The sequence below is a fragment of the Neovison vison genome, chromosome 4 (genome assembly GCF_020171115.1).
Source record: "Neovison vison isolate M4711 chromosome 4, ASM_NN_V1, whole genome shotgun sequence".
NCBI classification, from domain to species: Eukaryota; Metazoa; Chordata; class Mammalia; order Carnivora; family Mustelidae; genus Neogale; species Neogale vison.
The window spans coordinates 123,691,362-123,709,389 of record NC_058094.1 but is presented as its reverse complement, the minus strand read 5'-3'; the positions used below and the strand labels follow the sequence as shown (position 1 = coordinate 123,709,389).

Below are 18,028 nucleotides of genomic sequence, written 5' to 3'. Positions count from 1 at the left end.
CCCGTCACCGTCCCCAATGCCAGGGGATGCCTGAAACCATGGATAATACAAACCCTGTATATATTATTTTCTTCCTTATTCATACATACCTTTGATAAAGTTTTATTTATAAATTAGTCACAGCAGAAGACTTACTGCAATAACATAATAAAATAGAAAAATTATAATAGTAAACTATAAGTAAAGTTATATGAATGCAGTCTTTCTTTTACAAAGTGTTGTGCTGTACTCCCCCTTCTTGTGGTGATGTGGGTGATAGAATGCCTATGGGACAAGATGAAGGGAGGGGAACGATGTAGGCGTTGTGACGTAGCATTAGGCTACAACTGACCTTCTGACAGCACGTCCAAGAAAGATCATCTTCTAGACTGTGGCGGGCCTCTGGTAACTGAAATTGAGGAAGATTAAACTGGATGGCGGTGGGGTGGGTGCTATCTTTACTGATGGTGTGAACAGCTAGTGAAAGGCTATTCCAGAAGCATATTTCACCAATGCAAGTCTTCTATGAATATCAGGGTCTCCAAAAGACTGTGGTGTTCTCCCCACCCATCCTGTCATAATTCTCACTCACCAGACTGTTTCTAAAAACATCACCCTAAGATAGCCTAAGTGGCATGTAAGAGTCTGGTGATACAAGCCAAAGCATAGTCTCAGTGTGATTTTAAAAAACTTCTACAAAGTTTATATTCCACATCATAAAATATCCACGTTAACCATAAGAACAAGGTAATTCTGGCTCAGGAAATGCCAAATTAAATCTGAAGAGCAGGCTTTCTACAAAACTGTGCTTCATACTTTCTCTTCCTTGGTACATTTCCTTCACGTTGATCAGCCATTAAAAATGGCTACAGAAAACTGAGAATCAATGCATAAAATGAAAATAAAGAAATACATGCAAAAATTATTAGTGCTACATGATTCACTTTTCTTCTTTGTTTGTTTGTTCATAATTTCCTTGCTTGTGGTGATTGTATTTTCTCTGTTGAGAAGTATTTTCAGCTCTGAGAGGCCGGGAGCAGGAGGCTGTGCTCTGACACAGGCAGATTGTAGGCAGGCCGAGGGAGCAGCCTCTTTCTCACCCGAGGGCCCTCAGTACCTTACATTGTCCCTCTGTTCCAGTGCTCTTTAGAGAAAGGTTATGAAGGCACTCAGAGTTCCTTCTTGAGCACAGATCTTTAGAAAACAACCACAGGAACAAACTGAACTGAAAACATCGTGTCCAGTCCTATGTTAGGACTCATTTCTAGAGAAAGGATGTTTGGTTTTCAGTCTATTAGCAATCTCCTTTTTCTTTTTTTTTTTTAATTCCATTCAAACCTATAATCTGTATAAAATCTAGGTTTTAAACATCAAATTATTGATACTTTTGGAGAAATAAACATTAAAGATAGAACCACCAGTGAAATCCTCTATTGGCTGCATATCCTGTTGGATGCATCCCAAATCCTTGGTGATGGTGAGCCTGGCATTTGGGGTGTACTGCATGGCTTTGGGGGCCTTTAAAAACCTGCAGTATTTTGGTGGCACTCCAATCTGTGATCATGAAGAACATGTTTTGAGACATTCTCTAAGTACCCAACAGCCTCTCTCTTTTTCTTCTTTCACAGTGTATTTGCAAGTAAGGAAAAGGCAGGTTACCAAAAGTCATCATTTAATTAAAAAGGAAGTGAGTTTGCTTGAGAGAATGAATAGCCTTTTTGATGTCACTCAGTGACCCCAAGTAGGACTGCAATGAGAATTCCAGTATGAGGATTCTGGTCATACTATTGTTTCTAACAACAACAACAAGATGCTACAATTTTAAATAATGTTTAGTCTTGAAAATAAAACCTAAAAAGAGCCAGCTGCTCTTGGTATTAGCCCAGTTCCACCCTCAGTCCCTAGGCACAGATTTTCTTGATTCAGGAGATCCATTAGCAGATCTGATGGTGGCATTTGGTCTTCCGGTTTGAATGAGAGTCACACGGAAGAAGTCCATTTCTTGCCACTCTCAAACTCCTCAGATGCTTCAGTAATATGGGGAAGTTGCTAATAAAGATGGTTTCTAGGAACTTAGACATCTACTCTAGGCTACTCTTGGTTGCCTTGGCAATGTTGCTGACATATGTATGTTTCTTAGAGTTGGAGAATTGCCCAAAAAGCATTTACTGAGCTGAAGAAAGAGAATTTCCAGCAAACCATGCTCTCAGTGAAGATGGTTTCATAGTCTTCACAGTGTCTCATTAGCCGTGAAAGATTCCTCTATATTGTAGAAGACTGAAGATGTGACCTTGGCAGTATACTTCTCTCAGACTCTCATTTGTTGGATGGGCAAGTTAGATTGCATGAAATCCACGCTCCCTTTCAGCCTCTTCCCATTGCGATTTAAGATGAAGATGTTAAATGAAAGAGAAGAAAAAGAATGAACCCTTACTAAAAAGCATCTTTTGGAGTCAGGCATCAAATTAGGCTCTTTACTCATGTTCTCATTTAATCTTCCCAGATCTGGTCTGCTCCCTATTCTAACGATGGGGAAACAGAAGCTTAATGACGTTTAGAGTTTTGCAGAGGTCACCCAGATTTCATAGGTGATCAAGTGAGGTCCTGTTTGATTTGACTTGTGTCCTTATTTTCTTTCCACTGTGCCCATCTTGGAATTGCTTCATCTGATGGAAGCCATGAACCACTTTGAATAAAAGACACATTCAAACTATATCAGACATATAATTTCCAGTCATCCGTGGACACCATGGAATCTATCTATGGACCTAGATAGAGGGCCCCTTGCCTCAAAAGAGGCCAGGGTTATCTTTGCTCTCCTCAAGGGAGACCCACAGTCCATCTACATGTTACTCACTTTTCAAGTCTTATTTGAAGAGACTCTGTGTTGCTGTAATTATTCCTTTATGTGTATCTTCATCAGACAAAGGGAAGGTTATCTCTAGGGAACAGCTGTAGAATCCTCAGATCTCAAGATCGATGTGTGCCTCAGGAGTCATCCATAGGCCCCTACTCTCGGTCCTTCAAGATTGTCCAGTATCATGTGTTAGGAGGTCAGTGATTCTAATAGGTAACATTCTTAAGCCCTTATTGCTAGAAATAAAAGTTTTACGTGTATCTTACCATTTAATTTGCAAACCATTTGATTTAGGTGTGAGTAGTATCCATAATTTACAGATGTGAAGGTGACCACAGAAAGATGAAGAGCCTTGCCCAGGGCAGACTCCAAGGGAAGGGGCTGGGGGTGAACCTGCCCCATTCCTACCCACTGTATTAGCTCTCTTTTATTCTACAACTTCTCCAAAACCAGAGAATTCACATGCTAGTAGAGCTTATATCTGAGCAAATCAATCAAGAATTACTTCCCTTCCACCAATTGAATTCCTTCCTCTTTTACATTTGATTATTTTCTCTTAGGAGCAGGCTGGTACATTTAAGGAGAACCTCCCTACAAATAATCAAGGGATTTTATATTCATATGTAATTCCTCACCTGTTTTTGTAGTAAAGATCAGAGACGCCCATATGATGAAGAGAGAAGAAACTGTTCCCCAAATTGTGCTCCAGTAAATAGTAACCTAAGAGGTTAACAAGTATATGTGGGAAACACAGGGTTGAATAATGTTAAATGCAGAGTCTTTAAAATTGCATTACTTCTTGGAGACTTAAATATGCTTATACTGGAAAATTATGAAAGGTTTAGGATTGTGTTAGAGAGGTGAAGTTGACTGTTGTCCAGTGTATTTAATATTCATTCAGCATTCCTTATTGCCTCTATATGTCATTTCTTTGAAATTTTCCTGGAACTGGTAACATCTTAGCAGTTTCTCATTAAATACTGAGTTAAAAATTAATCTTTGACAGGTGTTCATGTTGTGTTTTTATGGGCACTATGATTTTCCCTTTTTTAACCTTTAACTATATTGTTTGATATTCTATAGAGGGATATATAATACTTGGTATTTTTCTGATGGATTTAAACTTGAATTTTTTTTTTTAAATTTTTTAAATGGAGATTTCTGAGATTAGGTCCCATGGAATACTCTTTGGGAAATACCACCTTAGAAAGAACAGGGTGAGTCAGAAGGGTAGCTGAAAACCAAACCCCAGTCTATGTAGATTTAGAACACATAAATTTAGAACATCCCTATTGGATACAAAGGGGGCAGGCATTCTTATTCTGAGAGTAGGCCGCATTCACATGGTATAAAAAGCAGAGAAGCAATTATTTCAAATTCCCACAAAGAGACAGGGCTCTCATTCCCATCCATTACCAACGATTTTAGTCCAGGGCCTCAACACACTGCCTTAGTGAGGGTTTTTCTCAGCTGTCCCTGAATTTGCCCATCTCAACCCTTGAAGTTACCTCTTGAAATTTAGGAGAAAGATTGTTGATAAGGTAGAACAAAACTTCCAAAAATCTTTCCTATGATTTTTAATCAGTTACCACTCCACTAGGGCATGTAAGCTTTGTTGACAGCATGAGAAAGAAGTTGGCAGCACTTGGGGGAAACTATGTTTTATGATGCCAGGATTATGGGCTGCAAGGAACTCATGAAGGAGAGTGGTGTCAGGAATGAGACCTTTAGTGCTGAAGTGTTGGAAGAGGTGTCGGAGAGGACCTGGGTTATCTGGATTGTCTCTCTCTGAGCTTTTCAACCTAATGGAAGGATCTTGTCTTGACATCTGTGGAATCCAGTGAGGTGGTTTCATCTTGTTTTTCTCTACCACCTCCACTTCAGTGAGTTACTCTGTGCCCTGATCTTACAAGGAGGTAATGTCATCCCAGGCCTTTTGCTAGTCAGAAGCAAATTGGATGGTTTCTGCCTAAGTGAGGATAGAATGGGGGAAGGCATTTTATACAACCTGTGGATGTCGCTCACAGTCTATGAGTAAATGTAATAACCTATTTTGGATTGAGATTATTTCAGATGGCTTTTGTTTAGCAAAAGTATGGATCTAGCTGTTATTGCATGAGCATTCCTGACAATATGATAGAGTCAGTGGGAGTGGAGGAGAATGTCTTAGCTCTCCAGGGAAGAATATGGCCAGAAGGCCATGTTTCTTTCCCCTGTTGCTGTCTTTAGGGCATTATCGCCTAGTGGTGAGAAGTAGACTTGAATCAGCCTGTCTGCCTGGAATCCTGACTCAGTTATGTGCCAGCTTTGTCACTGGCCAGTTACTCCAAATTTCAGTGTTCTCGTTGGTAACGTGAAAATAAACATCGTAACCTAACTCATAAGATTGTTGGAAAGATTAGATTCATTTTTAGATATAATGCGTATAGAAATTTGGTATATTTTAAATTTCCATAGATAATAGCTAATATATTAGGGAATTACAGAGCTATTAGGGTGGGGCATTTTCACAAAAGGAGGAGAAACCAGCACATTTCCTTTCTTTCTTCTCTGTACTCCTTTTCGTTGGTTTCATACCCTTCGTCACCAAAAGCCAGCCCCCTCTTGGGCAGTTTATTTCAGCCCTAACTGAAATCCTGAACTCCTGGGTAGAGCTTTGTGAACTCTTTGTTCTACCTAAGCTAACATCTTCCGTGTTTGTAGTGTAGGTCTGTGTTTTCACGTTGCTAATTCATCTTCTGCTGGTCCAGTGGATAACTGAGGTCACCAAGACTGTCTGAGGAGTGTGTATAAAGGGATCAGGAAGAGAACTGCTCCCTAGAGTACTGCCTGGGTGTAGAGCCCTCCCTGGCTCCCCTAACCACATGCATTTTAGCAGCTCTTCTGTGGGTGGTTCGCCACCATTTCAGTAGACATGGGTCTACTGACCCATGGACAGGGGTCAATGGAGGAATATCTTCCTCTGGATAAGGAGCAGGAGGATTAGTTTAAATGATGTAATGTGGTTGGAGAGTTTTGTATTACCCTGTGCACTATTGGCATATCCTTAATGGGGTTGGGGTTGCCACTGAAGAGGAAAAATCTAGTCTCTCTCAGAGGGTCAAGGTGACTTGAGGGCTTTAGTACAATTCTGTGTTGCTGAATTTTGGTGTAAATGCTGTGTTCTCTGTTGGGTACTGGAAGTATCTGGATTCCTAGAAATGTACCTTAAGAGACATGGAGGCTAACCCAGAGGGAGAGAACAGGCACCTTGAGAAGAGAAGGGCCTTGGATGCCAGGGGCCAAAATCCATTCATCTTTCCTTGATCAGTAGTCCTCAAGCTTTTTTTTTCCACCAAGAATTATATTTTTTAATTTGGAGAACTAAGATGTCCCCAGCTTTCAATGTTGGGAAGTAGAGAGGAGAACAGACATCAGGAACATGATACCTGACCAGGTCGATGCATGACTGAAAACAGCTTGGCTGCTGCTTACTGTATCTGCATTCTGGGGGCCCTTCTCACTTACCTCTTTTTCCCTCCTAGGCTCCAGAACTTTCTTCCCTCCACTGCATTCTAATTCCCAGTTGGTTCTGTCACACCTAGCATAAACCTTCTCCTCTGTGAGATTTGTACTTTCTCTCTACCATATGTTATCCTCAAACTTTTTAAGTCTGACATTCACTCAAATGGACAGAAGGCTGGGAACATCCCCTCTCTCACCTATTTTTGCTTACCTCCCCAACAATGTTTCCCAGAATTAGAGGAAGGCCCCTGCCAGCCTCTGAAAGGCTTAGAGGCCACGATGGCTAATGTATTACTGAAAACTGCCAGAGCAAGAAGTAGATGCTATGATGACACAGACATAAATCTGGGCCAGATAGAGGGTAAAGTGCAGGATCTTGACTGGTACGTGAACCACACCAAAGGATGATTCATCTTCCTTGCAAGTTAGGCCACCTTAAAGCTACTTCTTGAAGTCTTTGAAACACAGTCAGAAGGAGGTGAAAGGTCTAGGACCCAGAAGTTTGGCACACAGTGCAGTGCCTGCCCATAGAACCCTAAAGCACAAGTGGTTATCCTGCATTTTCATGGCTTCCTTCCAGTTCCAGGTGGTGGAACTTCCAGAGGCAGAACTTGCACATGGACATGTAAGTGTCTGGACAGATGAGTGCACATGTGCACATGGGCTGGGGTGGGGGTGGGGTAGACCAACTCTTCATGTCTTATTCAGATAAGAGGAGACCCTGCTCATCCCATGCAGTTGACTGGTGGAATGAATGGATAATGTATACATAATTTTATCTCCTCCCTCCTCCTCCCCCTTCTCTTCCTCCTCCCCCTCCCCCTCGCCTGCCTCCCCCTCCCCTGCCTCCCACTCCCACTCCCCTACCTCCCCCCCACCACCTCCAATACAGAGCATGTGAAGAGAGGGGTGCTTCCTTGTTTGGAAAGGACTATGTTGTGCAGTTCTCTCATTGACTTTTAGAGTCTGACATAAAGAAGCATGAATCCCTCAGATTTAGAAGTTTGTCCAGTCTGATCCCTCATCCAAAGCCTGAATCTTTCTCAGGAATCCCAGTGGCCCATCCTGCAGAGTTCTTTTAACCATTCTTGTTGAAGTACGTGTGGTCTTCATCCTTTCCTTGTACCAGCTCCTTTGCATCCCATCATTTCCATGTGCAGTGGAAGGTAGTGAAGTTTTTCTTTGCCTTAAAATGCCAGCTACCTTTTTTGAAAGCCACCAACATAGCATTCCACTCCTAATTTAAAAATATGCAAAGAGGGCAATTCTTCTGTTCCTGTTATAGCAGTCAGTCAGTACTTATTTGCTCTGGACTTATGAGGATTTGAACCTTGATCGAAATAGTACATTTACAGTATGGGGAAACTGCCCAAATCAAAGAGTTTTGAATTTTTAGGGACCTTACTTGACCACTTCATGAACAATTAACATTTCATGAAATAAATAACAATTAATTGAACAATTCTAGAAAATCACTCTAAAAAAAGAACATGAGATTCCCATGATTGGAGGAGCCTGTGCAAACTGTGCTGGGGAACAGACTGCTTTAGGAGACACTTGCAAGAAGATTTATTAGTGGAAATATTCTGAGCTACCATATTCCTGCTTTTCCTTCCTATTTAATTTTTCATTCGCCTGGTGCATGCTGTCTTTTATGATCAGGTCAGAATTTCTTTTTTTTTTCCTTTTTCTTTTTTATTATGTTTAGTTAGTCACTGTAGTCACATTAGTTTTGATGTAGTGTTCAATGATTCATTAGTTACGTATAACATCCAGTGCTCATCACAACACGTGCCCTCCTCAATACCCGTCACCTGGTTACCCCTTCCTTTCTGAGACCCTCGGTTCGTTTCCCGGGGTCCAGATCAGAACTTCTGAACCTCAGGCCTGAGGTGGGAGCATGAAGCAGCCAGACTTATGGGGATGATTCAGAATCTCACCTTCAGAAAGGCAGTTTGAAAAAGCTTATTCAACTTAGAATGGAATTTTACATTTGAAAACAGTGGCAACGAAAGTGACAACAAAATATTATTTCAAAATAGTAAAGTGTCAGTGCAAATGAAATTGACTTAAAGCAAAATGCATGAGCACAGAATTGTCTGCCCTTTGCCTGTAGGTGGAAGATGTTATTGCATTGTCAGAACGTAAATATCAGATACATGAATGTATAGTAATTGTCCTGTAACATCAGTGGTACCAAACCGGTCAGGCTTAATTGATAATTTTGAGGTGGCCAGTGGATCAGGAATGCGAGAAGCCACCTAAGCTGGAAACTCACTGTCAAATATGGTGACAGAAAACAAGGTAGAAGATATTCTTAATCCTCTCAGTTCCAGGATTTGGTATTTTTGTTGCCTTAAGGTACTTCTACTGTAGCAGATCAATTTTACCCCCAGTTTTGAGGCTGCTGGAGAAAAATGACAAAACCACTGAAATGAGTTTTCTAGCTGGTCCTTCAATTTCATCCAAAGTCCTGATGCATGTTTCTGGTTCTTAACTTTCCTAATCCCACATCGGAACCATTTCCCTCCCTGGCGTCTTAACCACAGCCTACATCCCAACAGCTGGCAGCAAGGTCATCCTCGCATGGTCTCTGTCCCTACCTTGTCCATCTCGTAAGCCTGTAAGTACTTGTTAAGGGTCTGTTCTATCTGTCTCCTAGCTCAGGCTCAGTCACATTGCCTTTGTAGTTTCTTAACTTGTCCCATCATCTCTTAATCTGTCCTGATCACTGCCACCCAGGTGCACAGGTTTATTCGGGTGTCCCCCTCCAGGGAAACACCTCACTGGCTCACTGTCGTCTATAGGAGAAAATTACAGTCTTTAGTTGTGCAGACTAATCCCCTCTGTAATCTGCCATCTTCCTCCCACACCAACCTTATCCCCCCCAGCTCCCCTTCTTGCACCTCGTGCCTCAGCACCACCAGTCTCCTGTCCCTAGATTCACCCCCTTCCTTGTGGCACCTTGCATGGAGGTTGGCATGCAGTCTCCAGTACGTCCTCTTCCGCCTGAGGTCGAAGTGAATAGATTTTCTTCTCTGCCTTCATGGTGATTTGCGTTCTTTTGTAGGGTAAACTTGATACACATGATAAAGTTGATACACTCAAACCTGATACATTTATTATGGCTTTGAGAATTAGAAGATATCTGAAATGAGAATTCAAATTTGAATTAGAAGATATTTATTTTGTTCACCTGTTTGATGAATACATCTTCTCTGGTCCCTGTAACTATTGCTTCAAGCACTTAGATAATGGCTAGGACAGTGAACTTATTACCTCTACCAACAAACAATTTAGTTTCGAGAAAACTTTGATAGGTTTGTGCAAAATGTTTTATATATAGCTTTTACCTACTGATGCTAGTCCTCAATCTTGGTTTCTAATGGAAAAATCTGATCCTTTTTTACCACCTTCTTTACCCTTCAGTCTTTGAAGACAACTGCACTCTCTTCCTCTTCTTTTCTCCCTGGCAATATCTCTAGTTACATCAAAATTTCCTTTTACCTCAGGGAGTCAGTTCTGTGTGCTTTCAGGATTCCCTTTAGCTGGGTCCAGGCTGGCTGTGACTGTCTGTGCTCACCACCTTGTCCATGACAGGGAAGCCTGCAGCCCTGCTCTCCCACTTGCTCTCATGTGGCCTAAGGAGCTTTCCAGCAACATCACTTTGTTGACTCGCATTGAGTATCTGCGAAAGTCATCCCTTATTTCTCCCGAAGGGTGGAAAGTGACATATTCCTAGGATCCGTTCTGTTCATGTTGGTTGAATGTTGATATCATAAATTCAGTACTTGTACCATTTACATTTTTGACCCAAATTTTATTTCCGTTGAATACCATCTTGCAGAAGAAAGGTCTTTTTGTGAATCCTGATTCTCATTGTGGGATACATCCAATAGCTAACCCCCCCACCAGCTTTTTGTCCGTGTAAGTTTATGCTGTTGATGCAATTAAAATAGGAGTGAGGAGGCTCCATGAGAATCAGCTGAAACAATAGAATCCCCTGTCACAGTGACTGGCATGAGAAAATCCTTAGCAAAGTCCACGTCTTTTGCTGCCCCTGACTCATGCCTTTCCCATCTCTCTTCTGGCTGCTGCTATCAAGATGTGGGTGTGCTGTAACTCACAGAGGTCTGGGTCCTTTACTGCAGTCTTTAGAAGAGAGAATGTAGGCTTGTAGGCTTACGGAGTCATCCAAGTATAATTCTCTCTTGACACCTAGGAGCAGTTTTTTGGGTCGTTTTTTCTACTTTAATTTTATGAACAATTTCTAGAAATATGAAATGCAAGGTGTCCTGACTTAAAATTTAAATAACAGACTTTCAGCAAAGGGTCTGTGAAGAATCCCCTTCCCAGTGGTAGATATGCACCCTTGAAGATGGGTCTTTCTCAGAGTATTGTGGCCTCCAGGAATCTCAGATGAGAATGACAGGATGTGTAAATCCCACTTGTTTCCCACGAGAAGGACAGGCTATCTGTGGGTGGGGACAGGGGTACCAGGCCTCAAAAAGGGAATTTTCCAGAGGGTCTCTGGTAAGCTGCTTACTCTGTCTTATTTCCTCATTTGCTATATGGATAGAATAAGAAGCAACTATGAGTGTTGTGAGAATGAAAGACAGACATAACATGTAAATCACTCTCTGAGGTTTCAGGTGCATAGTGGAGGCTCTGTAAACATCTTTCCCTTTTCTGCCACTCCTGAGATCACAGTGCCTTTGCACTGTGTGGAAAGTGGTGGGGTTGAGGTTGCTTGCTCAGGAGAAATTGACAGCTTTTCTTGGCTTTTGGGAACTGCTGCCAACAGATGCGGTGTTGCCACTACTCAAAGATTTATCTGCTCTAGAGTAGCCAAACATTGACGAAATAGTAAATGTTAAGAATCAGGAGGGAAGGTCACGTAGTTAATGCTAGGTACCTCCCCCGCTGCTCTTAGTGTTTATGTGTGTGGCAAGAGGTCCTTCAGGAGACCTGGCTTCAAAATGAAAATTTTTTTAAAAGGTAGAATAAAGAAGCTATTGAATGACTTCTTAAAGTTATTTTTACTTTGGAACAAAAAATACAGGAGTGGATGGGGGGAGATCGTAGAACAAGGTCAAACATCCCTACATCATTGGATTTCTTTCTCTAGCAGGTGTGGCCTGTGCGATTTTGATTTGTCTTCTCTCTCACCACAATGGTAACAACAAAAATAATAGTAACAGTGTCTTTCATTTACAACACACTTCTAAGATGATCTTGTTGTTACAGTTTTTCAAAAGTTAAGGACATTTTCATATAAATAATTTTCAACTCATTAAGGCAGTGTTTATGGAGTTTTTAAAAATTCTCAAACAATCTGGTGTTTTAGAACCTAGATGTGGGACTATTGAATAGAGAACCTAGTTATGGCTCTCAGGATCCTTCTACTCTGTCCCCAAGTAACTTTCTGCTCTCTCTCGAAGAACTCCTTCTCCTAGAACCCCATCCTGTGCTTTAGGAAGGCAGAACACCTCTTGCCCAGTACCACAATATATAATGATTTTTCCAGTGATCTCTGCTGAGGCTGCTTTTTTGGCTGGAATGTGATCGGTCACATTCCTGTCTGCTAGGGTTTCCAGCATAGTTTGAAAAGCTCCACATAGCATTCCCTAATGCTCTGGATTGCTAATTTCCAGTCTCTATTCAGGGCCTCTTTGAGCTTTTAGGGAGTTGAAAGTCATATTGGAGGGTGGTGGGGGAGAGTTGGCCATGGACCTGTCTCCATTAATTCTAATACCATCCCTATAAAGTAGGTAATTCTTCAGGGACATGACCTTGGTTTACTGTTTTTTTTTTTTTTAAGATTTTATTTATTTATTCGACAGAGAGAGAGATCACAGTAGGCAGAGAGAGAGAGGAGGAAGCAGGCTCCCCGCTGAGCAGAGAGCCCGATGTGGGACTCGATCCCAGGACCCTGAGATCATGACCTGAGCCGAAGGCAGCGGCTTAACCCACTGAGCCACCCAGGTGTCCTGTTTTGTTTTGTTTTGTTTTTTTTTTTAAAGATTTTATTTACTTATTTGACAGACAGAGATTACAAGTAGGCAGAGAGGCAGTCAGAGAGAGGAGGAAGCAGGCTCCCTGCTGAGCAGAGAGCCCAATTCGGGGCTCGATCCCAGGACCCTGGGATCATGACCTGGGCCAAAGGCAGAGGCTTTAACCCACTGAGCCACCCAGGCGCCTCACTTGGTTTACTGTTTAACAAACAACTGTGTACCTGTTATGCATTGAACATGGTACCAGATGCTTTGGACAAGAAAACAAGACAGAGCTTTGCCTCTGCCTCCTGGAGGAAGCAGATATGTAAGTCGATGAATGCAATGTAATATTATATTTCTTAGCCTGTGGGCTGCTGAACTTGGTTAAAATCCAAGACTGATCAACCCCAAGCCATCAAGAACTAGATGTTTCCAGGGCAGAAAAACTGGCTATGCTGACTGATGTCTCCTCAAAAGAGCAAAACAGAAGCTTTGCTCTGCCTGTTACTTGAAGACATTGAATCAAACTGTTTTGTTTTATTTGCCATCTAGGTCCTTCAGAAGCTTGGGAAAGCCGATGAGACAAAAGATGAGCAGTTTGAAGAATACGTCCAGAACTTCAAACGGCAAGAGGTAAGTACAGTTATCTAGTTTCTGGAAGGGGAAATGGGTTGACTGTGTTTGTGTTTTAGTATTTAACTAAAATGTGTTAAGGTGGAAGGAGGAAACTTTCTTTGGGGTTGGCATTAACCCAAGGGTGACACTTGCTAATTGTGTAGGCTTTCTTATGTCAAGTGAAGGAAGAGGCAGTAGGTGCCACAGGAAGATGATTTGTGTTTAGACTGTCAGGAGATTAAGACTTCGCTTGACTGGAGCTCTTTAGTACAGATTATTGATCTAAAGGAAAGATGTTGTTTCGGGTGATTTATAGTCTTAGTATAGTGCAGTATTAGGGAAACAGGAATTAGATACTTCTGGCACAGTATTTTTAATTGCTTCATGCTTCAAGATCATGCATTCTTAACAGGAATTATATCTCCCCTAAGGGGGTGAAAATTGGTTCTTTGTAGACAAAAGAAATGTACTCTTTTTATGTGTATACATCACATAAATAGACATATAGTATATCCATGGTATTAAAATTTCATGGGGGTGTGTGATGAGGAAGAAAATGTCTACCGAGCTTCTTGAGGGGGGTGATCATGAAGAAGAAGGTTGAGACACATGGTTTGTGATGTTTGGTCGTTTGATGGGCTGCTGTGTGTTTAACAGACACATGCATGAGGAAGCAAACTCTTTTCTAAATTATCGGATTATATCTCTAAGGCTTGGATAACTGGCCAGAGTTGTGCATGAGGGTCAAAGTGGGGGGAGGTGTAAGTGGGGCTCTCTATGGTTAGAAGCTCTGATCTGAAGGTCATAATTGAGTTTGGGTGGGAAGAAGGCTGGGATGGCAAGCTCTGGCAAAGAAGGTTTGGACAGGGCAATTATGTGAGAGCACAGATTTATTTTTCCTGGTGTCATTGGAGCTACCAGTGTCCATAGGATATTGTGGCCTTGGGGATTACAATCGGTAATGCAGATCCTCATGGGTTTCATTTTGTCCCCTTCGTTCCTGTTTGCAGGAAATAAATCACCTCAAATCCTGAAGATTACTTTCTTCCATATTGGGCCAGAGTCCCTACTATTTGTCTCACTGCAGACATGCTATTGCTTTCCTTCACTGACACGGGGTGATGAAATCCAACACGTATGGAGTCAAGTAGCCCAGGCTCTGCCAGAGCAGAATCCTGAATACCTCCCACTTCATCCCAAGAGTAGGAGTGGATATGCGCAGATAGGTACTCGGTTTATACTGTGAGTGGTAGCCATCATGTTGTGCCTGAAAATGAGGAAGAAGAGAAGGGAGCTGGAGAAGAGAACAGTGACATTGAAACAGATCATATCCAGGAAACAGTACTATGGAGAGATTTGGTTTAATGAGGTAGAAGAGAGAATTCTAGAGAAATATCAGCTCTAGGCCTGTAGACTATGGTGTCGCCCAGTCTCCTCCAGGACTGATTCTCCATGTCTCCTTACATTCTCATTCTGTGAGTTTTTGTACGTTCTCTCATGACTTTGGATAACTTTCGTATATATCACTGTCTGTAGTCAAATGCTCTACCACTGAGCTATACCCCCTATATCACTGTCTGGATTGCAGCAACTTCACACAGGGAAACTTGTCAGTCTCTGCAGGGTGATTCCAAATATCTGCTTTAAGGGATTTGAGTTAGATAGAAAGGATTCATGTCTGTAGTTTTGCCTGCTTCTTGAGGATTTACATTCTTCTCTTCCTGTCTGGTGTGTCTCTGTGGAGCTAATTAGGTCTTTGCTCTTGGTTCCCCCCCCACCCCCGTATCACTCTTACGGTGTTTTGATGTTGTTAGCACCCCAGAAGGCTAACCTTGGGAAGCATCAAGTTCAGAAAAGACTTCGTGACTAGGAAGCATTTTGCATTTTCCAATTTCAGTGAATTCTCATTGGCCTTTTTTTTTTTTTTTTTAACTTGTTGACTGAACCAGGTGAGAATTGTTTTTAGTCTCAGCACTAAAGAAAAGTATGATTGGTTAAATCATCAGCTTCCACCAGTTAAATGACCTGTGCCACCAGCAGCAGCAGCCTGGGGTGACCTTGTAATGTTGCTATGCCATCCATTCCCATCACTAGATGTATTTTCAAATGTTATAGAGCAAATGGTATACTATCATTCTTGAAGACCCAACACTTTGGTCCTTACGAAGAATATTAGCAGATTTCAAGAACTGGGTAAAACTTCAAAATCTGGGGAAGTTGGAACAAACAAGTCTACTTTAGAAGAGTGGAACAAGCAGAATGGAATGTAGGAATAGTATTTCTTAAAGAGTATCTTGACCTCCCCTCTTTGACTCCTTTTGAAACATTTTTGCATCAAAACATCTTGGATTTGCACATACTCATTCTGATGTTTATCTGTTTGTTTCTTTTAATCAGAAAACCTAAATGTATAGTTCTTTTAGTGCAGAAAGGAGGAATGATGGTACCTTAACTCTGTCTGTATAATAGAGGGAGAAAAGGAGAAAGGAATGGACAGGAGGGAGGGAAGAGAGGGATTTGTCAGTTTTCTGTAAAAACGTACTCATGCTTGAGAAGACTGGTGGGAGGATGACTGTATTAATACTCTGCAGAAGGGAGAGTATTTTAAGCCTCTATATGTATTGGTAACCAGTTCACATCTGTTGGTTATGTTGAGAAAGGTTTTCTACATTTGCTTGTGCAGAAACATTAACCTAGAAAGGAGGATCTATTTAGATTGTAGTAACCTCTACAAGGCCCATTACTTTAAGTGTTCATGTAAAGGTAAACCGTTACTCTAAAGGCAGAAGGCATCATCTAAAAGCAACAGACTCTAAAGATATTATCTGACCCAGGAAATCTAGATTTCATCTCCTTTTCTGTGACAATGTATTTTTCAAATCCAAAAAGATACTATATAGAGTATCCGATGAACTCTATTTGGATTTGTGCATTGTATTATAGTCACCTGATCATGCTTAATTCATACTTAATCCAAAGTGGATTTTTCTAGAATGTTCTAGGAAGTAATTAAACATCTTGGGCCCAGGTGATTTTGCTTTTAAATTCCCTTTAGTAAAATCATGAAAGCCTCATAGTGATTGATGGAAACGAAGTTGGCAGCTGCGTCTGTGTTTGAACTCTGGCTTGAAGCTTAACTTTTATCTTATTCCAACTCCAGGTTTTCTTTTTGATCCCAAACCTCTTTTCCTGAAAGCTGGATTTTGTTAGACTGAGAGCGTAGATGGAAGGTCTATGCACACTCCCTTGGTTGTCCTTTGGGTTCTCCATTGCTGTGGTTTTTGTGGTCCAGATTTCACAAACTGCTTAACTGGGACAAGGATGAAGGGGAGTGTAGGGCAGAGCAAAAATAAATAGAGTGAACTCTTCTGCCGAAATCTTGGGATTTTCCGTGATGAGGAGTGCCAAAGAGAGTAAGGATTATAGAAATCCCTCAGGAGAAAGAACACAATGACTTCAAGATGTCCTCCCCCAAAGTGTTGTATTTTTACCCCTCTTTTTTATTTTGCCTGTCTTACCAAAGCCGCTAACAAGTAGCAGAATTGATGGTGTGAACATCGCCTACTTTTACCTGGTAGCCTGCTGATGAATCTGTTCATGAACAAAGAGGTCCCAGACGGGAAAGAAGGTCCCTGGCCTCTCTTCTTCCTCCTTGCTAATAAGTCTGCCCATGTAAGATGCCATGCGTACAGCAACTGTGCTAATTACAGTGACTGAACAGCTCAGGGACTGTTTGGACCCAGATAACCCGCTATTTGGTCACATTTCAGTGAGTACAGCTGGGAGCACCCAACCGGACTTACAGTCCAAAAGCCAAACTTGGAATAAAGGGGAGAGGTCTCTTACCTCTCAGGTAAGCGATGTTGTTCTGCTCCCTCTCCCCATGCCCACCAGCGAGGAACAGCGTCACTTTGCTGTAATACAAAGAAGGAAGGAAATGCTCAGGCCTTGAACTCATCTCCAGTGGTGAGAATTTGGAGCCAGTTATTCCAATTATTAGGATTATCCAGTGACTGAAAGCTGGAGTCGTGTCTTCTTACAGCTCTCTCCTCAGCACAAGCATCCTGTGTAGCTGTTTTCATCTTTATATATTCACAGGATCTAGTGCTTTGCACCTAAGCTTTAAAAATATTTCTTAAACCTGAGAAATATTCTAACCCTGTGGCAGAAATGATAATTTAAAAGAATTTTAATAAAGATTTTATTTATTTGAGAGTGAGAATGAGTAAGAGAGAGAGCAGGAGCCAGGGGTAGGGGATGGAGGGTCAGAGGAGGTGGGAGAAGTAGACTCCTCTCCTGTTGAGCAGGAAGCCCAATGTGGGGCTCCATCCCAGGACCCCTATATCATGACCTGAGCCCAAGGCAGACACTTCACCAACTGAGCCATCCAGGCACCCCCAGGAATGATCATTTAAAGCACATTCTTAGATCGCGTGTTTATTTCTGGGATGGAAAAGATGAATATGTGAATTTTTGTAAGTCAACTTCATGACATTTTTAAATACATATGCATGAAGTAATTAAAAATAAAACTTATAGAAGTTTTAAAAATGTAAATATAAATATACTCCCACACTGTGTTAATGTGTGGATAAAATTTTTATTTATGGCAAATTTCATTTGCATTCTGAAAATCTTTGCAATTTTCTTGAGCATATACTTGAGCATATAGGCTCAGCAGGGCCTTAGAACTATTTCATTTTACCACAAATAACTGTGATCTGAATATGTTAGTATCTATCTTTTATTATATTAATAGTGACCTTCCTCTGAAGTAACCACTGCCTGGATTAGATGTGATCCCATCTGTCTGTCTGGGGTAGTGATCCAGTTTTTTTTTTTTAAAGATTTTATTTATTTATTTGACAGAGATCACAAGTAGGCAGAGAGGCAGGCAGAGAGAGAGGAGGAAACAGGCTCCCTGCTGAGCAGAGAGCCTGATGTGGGACTCGATCCCAGAATAATCCTGAGATCATGACCTGAGCCGAAGGCAGCGGCTCAACCCACTGAGCCACCCAGGCGCCCCGGTAGTGATCCAGTTCTAAACAACAGCATCCTAATCCAGAGTATGGAGAAC

At 41.6% G+C, this 18,028-nt stretch overlaps 1 protein-coding gene across 1 annotated transcript in view; it reads left to right on the top strand.

The window, feature by feature from the left end:
- Positions 1–18,028, top strand: part of AMPH (amphiphysin) — a 269,962-nt gene that overhangs the window by 96,453 nt on the left and 155,481 nt on the right. Inside the window, exon 2 of the mRNA XM_044245644.1 lies at positions 12,889–12,969. Coding sequence (XP_044101579.1) covers positions 12,889–12,969 — 81 coding nt within the window. The remainder of the gene's footprint in view (positions 1–12,888; positions 12,970–18,028) is intronic.